Source organism: Arachis ipaensis, chromosome B07 (genome assembly GCF_000816755.2).
Source record: "Arachis ipaensis cultivar K30076 chromosome B07, Araip1.1, whole genome shotgun sequence".
In the NCBI taxonomy this organism is placed as follows: domain Eukaryota; kingdom Viridiplantae; phylum Streptophyta; class Magnoliopsida; order Fabales; family Fabaceae; genus Arachis; species Arachis ipaensis.
Window position 1 is genome coordinate 25,052,222 of NC_029791.2, and position 11,703 is coordinate 25,063,924.

The following is an 11,703-nucleotide window of genomic DNA, read 5'->3' on the forward strand; positions in this document are numbered from 1 at the left end:
ACTTCATATCTTGCAGAATTAATCTTCCAATGGTTCTAGTTCCATGAATAACTGAATAAAAATCATGAAAATATATCTAACATGATGAGAGAGATTTGAATGATAACAGCAGAATATAATGATGTAATCTGAGTTACACCCAAGACAAAATACATCTTATATTTGGGTTTGGAAGATACATACACTCTATTACTAAATGATTTAAGCTTGTCATGTCATATATTGTGCAGGGTGGTGTTTTGTGCTTCTAGAATTTAAGTATTTAACAGATCTCTCTCAACATTATTCACGCTTCATATTTTCGATTCTGATTGCTGCTCTGCACTATATTAATGTTCAGGAATGAATTCTTTATTCATATTCAATAAGTATTTAACCATAGACTAATATTATGATTATCTTCGGGTGTTTCACCGTTGTCTCCTTTCCGAAAGCCATTCACAAAACTTGAAGCAGAATTTTTTCTACTTTCTTGTTTTAAATTAACAAGAATAGATTTTTGCGGATTTTGATAATGGGTGACAAACTTTAATATTGGTATTGGTTATTTTTTTTTTTTTTTGTTATTTGACTTATGGATTTGTACTTGGAAATGAGATTATAACATTTTTGTTAATTTAATACTTTAATTTGAATGATATTTTAATATTTATATTACACTATAATTATGTTTTAGTATGTTTAATTATATTATATTTATTATTTTATTATAAAACAGTTATTTTGGTTGAATCACAGTTAAACTGATTGAATCAGTAAATCACCTAAACAAGTAGTTGAATTTTTATTAAATAGACCCAAAATTTTTGTTTCAAAGACCCGAAATTTTTAGAAAAATATTGATATCTAACCAACAAAATAATACATACAGCACAAAAATTGTTTCATAGGACAACAAATTTTCGATGTACAACACATTTTTTATGCACAACACAATTTTTTGAAAAACCATAATTGACTTACCAACTAATAATATATATTCGTAGCAAAAATTTATGTTATGTGTAAAAAATTGTGCTATAGATAAAAATTTATCTATTATGAATAAATTTTTATGCTATATTGATAAACATATGCTATGTGCAAGAATTTATGTGTGCTATGTCAATACATTTTTGTGCAACAGCAAAAATTTCTGCATTAAAAAGTGCAGAAAAGAAAAAGCAGTAACACATATACACGTTTTTTTTAGACTTATGCCAATTTAGTTAGACTTAGTTAAAAAATACTAATACGTGTAGCACCATCGATAACAATTATCGTTGCTAACTTGCTCTCCATAAGGTACCTAAAGTATTCGCAACGGAATTGTTAATCTCAAATTCTCAATGCATGACCATCTTTACCTTAAGGTCAGCATAACATTTTAATTCACACCTGTTAATTTCTTTGAAAAATTACTTCAACCTCGCTCACAAAATTAGTTTTAAAACTTGTCAGCATACTAATAACTGTATATTAGTAATATATTTAAATAGTGTGACTAAAATCTTACATAGTAGTATAGTACATAACTACATAAGTATAAATTTTTGTTTCCTAACTTGGTTTTCTAAGTTCCTTCTAATTGTAACTTGAATATTATGCCAGCAAAATTGCAACCTACGATGATCCAACCATATATATTGTATGTATTCTTTTTCATTTAATAATGTTCATAAAAATGAATAAAGGGGGGTTGAGAGAACTACATTTACATTGTATTCAACATTTCTTTTCTCATCCTATATTAATAAAAGGGTAAAAGAAATCCAAACAATGATGAATCTATCTTCAACTTCTTTCATTCCTTCTCTTCAATCCATTAGTTTGTATCTTTTCTCTTGAACACCTGTAGCTCCCAAGTTAATCTCTATTATGGTATGTAACGGCATCTGCAAATGCGCAAACTTCACATTAGAATTCCAAAGTAATAAAGAGAAATGTATAATCTACCTTAAAAAATTAATAAAAATAAAATGACATATTTTAGATAGGTATCTCACTATCTATCGAAGAGAATCTTCATTCTCTTCACCATTTTTCCTCTCTACTATAGCATGCACCAAAATGCAGATATAATAGTTTACATGTACATATTTTGTACAAAAGGACTAATATCACCGGTTTCAAATAGCAAGGGACGAACTTGTTATCTTAAAATCTAGTGATAGGTAGACAATGAGTTTAGTGAACAATGCAGTTACGTTACGGTAACCTCCCTTCTTCATTTGTGATTTCCGTAGGGGTGTAGTGTGTTTTTTACTTTATTAGGCCAATTTTAAAGCTCATTGTTTACATTGTTTACAAAAGTCATTGTCTACCTAGCAAAACGAATCCAAAATAAGCTTATACAAGACCAGACACCTCTATTTACACCCAAGCATGATAAAATAGTAAAAGTCACAAATTTTCTAAGACCAAAATAACCATACTTGAGGTAGGTCTTAAATATTAGCAATGAACTCAATATATGAGTGCCTCAGTGAAATATGAATTCGCACTTTCATAGGTTACCTCAATATGTGGAATTTCTTTCAATGGTCTATCTGTAAAATAAGCATATAATGCCCTCAATACTGCCTGCAATGAGAAGAACAATGAAGAACGTCAAGGTCTAAAAACTAGACAGCCATGAGGCCTGAATAATAAACATGCATAAATTTACTCTTCGAAGAGTAAAACCTGGTGAGATACAACAACAACAGGCGCTCGTTGTCGCTCAAGCTCGATAATTACGGGCTCTAACCTGTATTGTTGTTGAAACTTGAGATATATATAAAAGAAAGTCGCGGTTAAGAGGTAAATAATGATGAAAGATGCATTGTATCAACCTCTGAATGACATCTAAGTAGGACTCCCCACGAGGATACCGGTACCTAAGCTTGTCCTTTTTACGCGCTCTGCAATGAGAGAAGCAAAAGGTGGAAATGGTTATAGGTAGCTGTGGATTTTAAAACCAAAAGTATCAAGCTACTAGTTTGTGACATACTCGTACTCCTGTGGCATGTTCTTCTTGATTTCTTCATATGTCATACCATCACACACGCCGGCATCTATCTCGTCGAGTGCTCGCCATTGTATCTAACAAACAAATAGAGATAGTAAGGGAAGGAACGATGTTAATGTGCAATATTGTCAAATGCTTCAATAGTTTGATGTCATGATTGCATGCAGCCATGAGTTTAAGGATGGTACTGACCTTTGGAAGTCCAACGATTGGAGCTGCTGTCAGAATTGTGCGCTGCAGCGTACTAGTCCATATCTATACACCAAGCATCAACTTCTTAATAGAATTGGATTCCATGGTAAAAAGAAGCAGATATTGAATCTATACAAGTGATAAAATCTTACCGATGCAGCTCTTTCCGCTTTGAGACGCTTTTCTATAAATTTTGCAAGCTTCTGTTTATAAAGTTCTCCAGTCTTACTGATGAAGCAAATTGCATTGTGTTCCAATTAGTCATTAATTTTGACATCAAACTGAATAGGAACAAAAGAGGCCAAATATGAGATTATGAGAATATACCTTAATGCAGGATCTCCTCCAATTCTTCCTCTCACATTATCCTCACTTTCTCCATGCCGAGTAAGTAAAATTGGGCGTGATGTAAGATGTGTATTTACCTGCAACAATACAACAAATCGACAAGAAAGTTACGCTTGATCAAGTAGCATCTGCAGGGTGCAATTATCATTAATCTTCTGATAAATATAAGATGCATATTTTAATATTACCTTATTTTCAAATTTCAACATCTTCCCTAGGTTCCTCAACTCATTATATGGTGCAATATGTAAGTGAGTACGGAGCTTCTTAATCTTAAAAGCATAAAAGACTAGAGAGGTCCCCCTAGCGTTCCCCAATTCGAGAGTTATGGAAATGCACCAAACTGAAGCAGATGTTGTATTGATTCTTTGTAAAAGTTTGAGACTAATCAAAATATGGTCCAAGATTATAAAGCACACCAAATGATCCCCAAAAATAAAATGCCAGACAAAAAGTTCCATAATGCATTAGCACTAGAAGTGTTATACTGTTATGCAATGAAAAGAAACATAAAAGCTCGAGTTTGAACCACAAACACATTATTAATTAACTTAATCAATTGCTTTGATTGCCTTTGTGTAAGAAGCTTTGATAATAATCATATACTTTGAAGGAAACATACCAAGAAAAAGACAATTCGACCTGGAAGGTAGCCACCAATATTATTCACCTACACAAAAAGATAGAACCTGAGGAACCACACAATATACCATAGGTCTACATGGCTAGAGAAAATGATACTGGAGTTATCAAAATTTTGAACTCCAAGGTTTTACGTCTAGTTTAACCATTAGAACCTCTCAAAATTTCACTAACCCAAATACAGACAACATAAATTCATATCTTTCTTAATACAGCTAAAATGACAACAAAAAGGGCAGTCCGGTGCACAAGCATCCCGTATTAACGCCAGGTTTGGGAAAGGGTTGCACCCAAAGGGTGTAATGGAGGCAGCCTTAACCTGACAATTACATTAGTGACTGATTCTACGGCATGAACCTGTGACCTTGAGATCACACGGAGACAACTCAACCGTTAACCGGAGCTAAAATGGCAAGAACTATGTAAAAACAAATAGCATAATTAATGGCTAAACTTACTTGTATCTGCCCACCACGCCCACTGGCCATGTCAATCATTTTTATGTAAGATCCTTCTTCCACCGTCTCATAAACCTGACGTGAAATCAACATTACTTGACACAATAGATCAACATTGAACAATCATTATTAAAAAAGTACATATGAAAGACTTGCCTTCTCATAATTGGCTACACGGTTTTTAAAGTCTCGCAGTCCAGCCTCAAAATCTGACCTGCAAAAAAAATCTTATTGCATATCTAGCCACACAGTCATCAAGATACAATGTAAGTGATTGTAAAAGAAGCATTACACTTCTGCATAGTCAGGACTTTGCTGAATTTTAAGACGTATATTCCTTTCAATTATGTCTACATCGTTGCATATCGTCTCCAAGAAGATAATCTGTTTGAACAATGAACACAAACGTGAATTAGAAGGGGCCGTAAATACTAGTATCAGAAAAATGGAGAAAAAGAAAGAAATTGAACGACAAAAGAACAAGAACACTAGCAGTGCAGTGCTATTCCCTTCCCACTGTAATATTGTATTCAAAACTGGAAAAACTATAATGTCGAATAGCAACTGGGTGTTTTCGAGGAATATAACAGACACTATCCTCGCTCCCTCGGCAACATGCCCCCTCCTGCCCCACATTTCTTCCCTTATCATTTTCATATCTTATAATTAACAATTCCAATGTTATTAAGTACCTTGCATCTTCCTTCAGCCAATTTCATCAGCATTTTTCTACGTTCCTTGTTACTGTTTGTGGCATCAAATATCCCAACCTATATATCCCAGTTAAAACTTTATGAATAAATAAATAAGGCATAAAAATAACTAATTTCTTCTACAAGAATGCACTTACCTGACCACCGTCTTCAAACCAAGATATCATATCTTCAAATGCCAGCTTTGCTACCTAGTGGTAAATGATATAGAACCAGAATCATCCACGACAAACCAAATATTAAAAATATAAGAGTAAAACACTTTTGAGGTTGATGCATATATTTTCTTTTGGATGTCCTGTTCTTCATTTGCTGATGCTAGGATCAACAACACCATTCAAGAAAAACCAAATGTTTAGAAGTAGCTTTCTAATGAGAGAAACGGTCTTTACTAGACAATGTCTGCCAATGTAAATTTTACTTTGGATTCTTATTTTATTTTCATGGATCATAAACTAATCTTTGTTGGCATTCTATAAGGCTGCGTTTGGAAGAGAGACAGAGACTGGGAACCAGAGACTAAATTAAGTCTCTATATTATGTTTGGTGTAAAATATACATGACTGGGTTATGTCTCAATATCATGTTTAATTTAAGATAAATATAGAGATTGAGGGGTAGATTTGGAATTCAAAAATTTAAATGAGAATATTTTTGGAAAGAAATGTTATTAAAGTTTCAGTCTCCGTTCGTAAAAATTTCAGTCCGCTGTGTCTCCACTCTCCCACCATCCATTTCCATCTTTTTGAGTTCTTTAATTGCAGTATTAGAAATCTCTTAAAATCTCAAGCTAGAGCAATATAAATTATTTTCCAAGACACAGCCCCTTATATGATTCAGAAACAATACAACAATAAAGGTCATCATTCATGAATCACAAAATAATTCTACCTCAAAAGATAATAAATGGTAGCTAAACAAAAATGAAAAATTGGCAAGTTTGGATACCTTAAAGTATAATTTAGTTGAAATTAATACAATTCTACAAATTATAGAAGTTATGTATCGAAATTCTTACTAAGAATGAACAGTAACAGGCCAATAATATGCAACCAACAGATTTTACTCCCATGTTTAATGTTCTGAAATATATAAATATAACTAGCCAGTTACCTCATTCCGTGCCTCCATGCCTTGTGGATTGTCAGCTCGAAAGAAATCAGCAGACTGCATGTGCATGGTAAAATATGACATGAATTTAAAGTTTCCTAAAACAAACATGACAGCCTAGAGTAATATAATTTCAAGAATGAAAATAATGTGGCATTACAGAAATCATGTGCCACATTTTGATCAGATAGTGTAGCAAGATTTTAAAGTTGATGTCATTGTAAAGTGCAAGAGATCTATCATAACATTAGTGAATGGTGATCTTAGTGTTAACACGTTCATTCTTAGGCTCTTCTCCCAGTATTCATTGACCAAGGTAGAGTTTTCTTCACGTTTCTGCTAATGCGATTTCATTTGAAGGGTGTTTTGGAATTGTAAAAGCTTCTCTCTCAGTCCTCATAACTTAATGGCATAAGCTTTGGTAAGAAAAATCTTTCCTTCAGTTTGATGAAAGAACAATGATCCAAACCCATATTAGGAACAAAATCATACCCCTGAACACAATTCTCTCCGATGGTAATGTATATCAAATTGAAGTCCTGAGCAACGTTGTTACTCTTGCATGATAAAGTTTGTCAAATCAAAGCCCTGTGTCAAATGTTTATAGAAGGGTGTCAAATCTAACATGTGACAATGGGGTGTCTTGGGCATGAATGTGTGTGGCATTACTAGTCCGGCTAGAAAGATACTATCACAAAGAATTCCTTCCCCATATACTACTCATCGAAATTGATCAATGAACATTTTCAGTTTAATTCAATGCAACCTTATTGTATCATCATAATGAAAAATGAGTGTTTATCCCTAAATGTTGCTTGCTAGATAAATATTATAAAAACTGCAATCTCTAAATAGAGAATTGCCAACCACATAGTCTTCCTGAATATGAACCATAATAATTGTTTCTTTTTTTAATATGATAAAGAAAAATATTGTTTAGACGGAGCGAAGAACTATAACAAGCCTCAAGACATGAAGTATATACATTTCACCAAGAAACTGGGGTATATGAGATAAACATCAAGTAAAAGGAAGGGGAAAAGGGGGAAAATAAAGTAATGCACAACATGTATAGTAATAGTGCAGATAACAAGTTTCAACACTCAGAGAAATTTTGAAACCAAAAAACAGTTACAGTTTGTAGATGATCAGTTAATGATATACCTGATTTGCTCCATGCTTAAGGCGACGATACTGCAAATCAATATGTAATTGTGTTAACATTCATACTTGACATGTTGGCCATTTTCCAATTTGAAGTATATATGTTAAGACCATTGATTTCAAAAAAGTCATATCTAGAATGAGACCAACCTTGCCAACATTGAAGTGTTTGGTCTCATGACCTAACCAACGAAGATATCTTGTAAGTTTACCTGCAGTGTAAGTTTTACCTCGAGCTGGTAGACTCACCTAAATAAAAGAAACTAGCTTGAAATTAGAATGATTTAATTTTGCATATCATAATTTACAACATTTGGCGAACTGTAAAAGGAAAGGTAGCATTTTTAGCCAGGTACTTTCAAATTCTAAATTCTTTAGATATATTCTGTAATTTTGAATCTCAATTTTCAGCTAGAACTCCAATTCATAGCAACAAGCAAAAATTGTGATGAAAGGGTGTTGCAAAAACCATGGATAAGAAATATGTATGAACAATTACTCTGAGAACTAGATTCATACCATGACAATTGCCAGATGTCTATCCTCTTTAGGACCCAGCATCTGATCGGCAACGGCACCAGCTGCAACTGCTCCAGCAGCAGCTGGAATTGAATTCTATAAAAAAAAATAAAAACAAGTAAATAAAGGAAAAAAGAATAGTAAGCAATTGAGCAGAAGGAAGTATAAATTTTTGTCCACAAGAAATAACTTTGAATATCACAGAAGGAATCAAAATCCTTTATACAAACCTTGGCGTCAGTATCCAAACCAATACCAGTAGTGAAACTGCTTGAACTAGAAGATTTTATGATTCTTCGTCTTGGAGAACCAACACCTCTATCGACAAGACCTCCCCTCTTGCCATCTTCTTTATGCATAGATGAAAGTGTTCCCATTGATTTAGATTGAACCATCCCAGGACTTTTATACAACTTAGATAAATCTTGGATGCTAAACTCCGTCTCCTAATTGGAATATAAACATAGCCGATATTAGATATGATACATTGTACAAGCAACATTAATTTTACAAGTTCTTTTAACATAGAAAGAATAATAATATTCTATAGATAAATCTTTACAGTTTCATGTTGATCAGTAGGAGGATTTCCATCACCCAATGAATGCAACCCACCGCAAGGTTCACTACTGAGTGACCTAGGATCCTCTGTTAGGTTAGCAGCATACACTACATCTGGATCCACAGAATTTGAGGGAGCTGGTACAACGTAATGCTCGAGGTCAAGCTCCAAACTCGGAGAAGAAGCACTCTGAATTAAAAGAATAAAAGAAGTAAAAAATTAAGCATGAATGCCCATTGTAATGGTTTGCCAACAACTGCTGCCGAGATGAACTAACCATAACTTGAGGGTTTAAATAACGGAGAGTAAATGAAAGCCATCAATCATGAATGGAAGACTCATACATGGCAACATAACGTAAGCAACAGGAATTCACTTTAGTAAAAAAAAAAACCATACTAGTCACTTGGCCCTTCACAATTACAATTCGACAACTTCAGGAGAAAAATATTACAGCATAGCTCTATGGACAGAATGTAAGCTATAATCGAATGGCAGTAAAGGAACTCCTGAGTTCTAACAGGGCCCACACAGCTAAAAGAGTATATACATGTGCATGCGCAATGGGATAGTCAGAGTGGAGGAGAAAGCCAGTATATGGAAGATGCCAAGATCCTAAGCACCTCTTTGTATTTGCTCTAAATAACGTAGTAGAGCACCATGAATATCTATGCCATAATATATGAAATGAAAATAAAAAGCAAAGTGAGAAGGAGGAAAGATTTTGGTTTTTAAGTCCAGCTATGTTATCTAAACAAGAAAAATGAAAAACGAAGTAGATTCCATACAGAATACCTTATTCAAATATCATGCACCACAGCAAAACCACATTTTCCAGAGAAGGGGGAAAAAAATAAAGGTAACTGGTATTTAGAATCTAACCTCACCACCTGTCTGAAGTTCAGAATCTATGCTGACATCAGGTATCCCGCGTACAGCTGAACGACGAAATTGCCCCTGATAAGCCCTCCAACTAGCTGCAAGGTCATATGGGGAAACCCTGCTTGATTCAACAAGAACTCGATACTCTAGAACTTTGCCATTATCAAGCCTAAACAAAGCAAGTCTGTTTTCCTCCTGCAATTCTGCCCCAATGAGTAGGCGACTTGGACCCTCCTCAACAAAGCAAGGTGTATCGATGTGCTTGGGTTTAAGGAGGAATTTAAAATCAAAGGCTTCTGAAAATTTCAAAAAACCAAGTGTGCAAGTTACAATGCGGTCCAGAACACTAAAAAGAACATAGTATTACAGATTAGAGAAAGAGATGATGAAAATAAAACATGCTGTGTATTGCTGATATAGAGCTGAATTCCGTGAGAAATAAGCCCAGGATCATGATGCATAAAAGCTAGAAAAATAAAATTTTAAAATTACAAAAGAACAGTCTATGGACAACTCAAGGCACATCGAAACCCCCCTAAGTCCTCACACCCAAAGAGGATTCTCCACCCACTTCTTATGCACAGCCTCTTCCCAATATAAATATCCCCTTCATGCAGATCCTTCTAGATTTCCTCTCACTTTTGCACTTATTCCATGACAACTTAGCAGTTAGTTATGCCGATTGCCGAGTAGGGTCCTCACCTCTTTTCCTTATCTGTCCTTCCCATAGGCTTATGCTTTCCCTTCCTTTTACACACTGGAATGATCCGGGGATATTCCACCCTCGTGAGCACTGGCCAGTGGTCACACTACCAGCTACATCATTGTTCCCTAACAACCACTCCCTTCCACTTCAGTTTAACAATTGATACGAATTGCAAGACACTTCAACAAAAGATTCTCTCTACTCATGTCTCATAGTGAACCTCATAAAGCTATTGCTCAATTCTCAGACTAACTTTACATTTCCCCCCGTTTTCTTAACCTCTCAATACATAATACGGTTTGCATTTAATTGGCTCATTATGGGATAAGATTCTCTTCCCACTAGCTTTTCTCAGTGGCAAAACTTCAACTCCAACATTAGTTATTGGTTCTAATTCTTAAAGAACAAATGGTGAACCACTTTAACAAATCAAGCATTCGTTTTGCATCTTTAAAAGGCACAGCAAACAAAACAAAAAGACTAAAGCGACGTTAAACAAGCAAGAATTACCATGATTAGGTGGAACAACAAAGCTCAACTCCCACATTGACGCCGATTCTCGTTCCAAAGAAAGCTACAATTTTTCATACACCAAAGAAAATTCAGAAGCCAAAATTAACAACAAAAAGAAGAAGTAAGAGCAACCCAGAATAGGGAAACCGAAATGGAGAAATGGGTAGGAATCAAAATTACAGCTTTGGAAGGATCCCATGAAGAGACAAGTGGGAAGGAGCCATAGACATGAGGGAATAGGTCACCATTGTTGAGACCAGTGTTATTGCTGCTTGTTGTGTTCTCCATCTTGATTGAAACATAGAGCAGAGAACCCTGCTTCTCTTGAATGCTATCATTCTTATTATTATTCTCTCCTCCTCCTCCTTCTTCTTCTTCTTCCTCCGTTCCATTATGCAAGTTTCCACCATGCCCCATTTCTTCCCACTCTCTCTTTCTCTCTATGCTTATGAAGCTGGTGCTTTAAGCAACTTGGGTTTTCTGTTTTTTTATGGTGTTTGGTGCAATGAATAATTCCAAAAAATATGTATAGTTACCATGGTGGGAGAGATTATAAGATAACGTTTCTGCGGGTGACGCGGATCTTGTGAAAAAACGGATAGATTTTATTTCATGCAAAGTTGAAAACTAACTTTGGGTTTTGTATTTATTAAATAATGCAATGTATGAAATGGAAGGAAATGAAACCGATAGATACAAGAGTTGTTGCATCAGATATGATTGATTTCCATGTGTGTGTATGGAATGAAATTGTGATTGGTGAGTGTGTTGTTTAATATGTTTAGGTATCCTTTGGTTCAGTGCGAACTTGGACGTGGAAAACTCGCATAGTCTTTTATCCCAATGGATAGTCTCCACTTTTTTTTTTTTTATTATTGTTTGGTAAAATATAATTTTTTATTTTT

The 11,703-nt window shown here is 34.5% G+C and overlaps 1 protein-coding gene across 2 annotated transcripts; it reads right to left on the minus strand.

Moving 5' to 3' along the window:
• Positions 1,609-11,555, minus strand: LOC107609098 (6-phosphofructo-2-kinase/fructose-2,6-bisphosphatase). Of its 2 annotated transcripts, XM_016310933.2 has the most exons (23): positions 10,979-11,553; positions 10,796-10,859; positions 9,580-9,875; positions 8,698-8,886; positions 8,366-8,581; positions 8,136-8,231; positions 7,767-7,865; positions 7,617-7,646; positions 6,456-6,509; positions 5,480-5,533; positions 5,322-5,399; positions 4,922-5,013; positions 4,786-4,843; positions 4,630-4,704; positions 4,152-4,199; positions 3,509-3,606; positions 3,334-3,409; positions 3,182-3,244; positions 2,972-3,063; positions 2,814-2,882; positions 2,665-2,728; positions 2,497-2,562; positions 1,609-1,874 (listed from the first exon to the last, which is right to left on the minus strand). In XM_016310933.2, exons 1-23 carry the CDS (start codon positions 11,213-11,215, stop codon positions 1,797-1,799), a joined length of 2,292 nt encoding a protein of 763 aa, XP_016166419.1. In that variant the 5' UTR covers positions 11,216-11,553; the 3' UTR covers positions 1,609-1,796. The 2 variants fall into 2 exon arrangements, 1 of the variants encoding a protein (XP_016166419.1); XR_002351284.1 differs by lacking the exon at positions 2,665-2,728 and having other exon boundaries at positions 1,791-1,874; positions 10,979-11,555.

Coding starts and splice junctions, on each gene's coding strand:
- LOC107609098 (XM_016310933.2), bottom strand. CDS start 11,215: ATGGGGCATGGTGGAAACTTGCATAATGGAACGGAGGAAGAAGAAGAA. Junction 4,705..4,785: donor GTGTAGCCAATTATGAGAAG/GCAAGTCTTTCA, acceptor ATTTCACGTCAG/GTTTATGAGACGGTGGAAGA. Junction 3,245..3,333: donor AAGCGGAAAGAGCTGCATCG/GTAAGATTTTAT, acceptor CTTGGTGTATAG/ATATGGACTAGTACGCTGCA.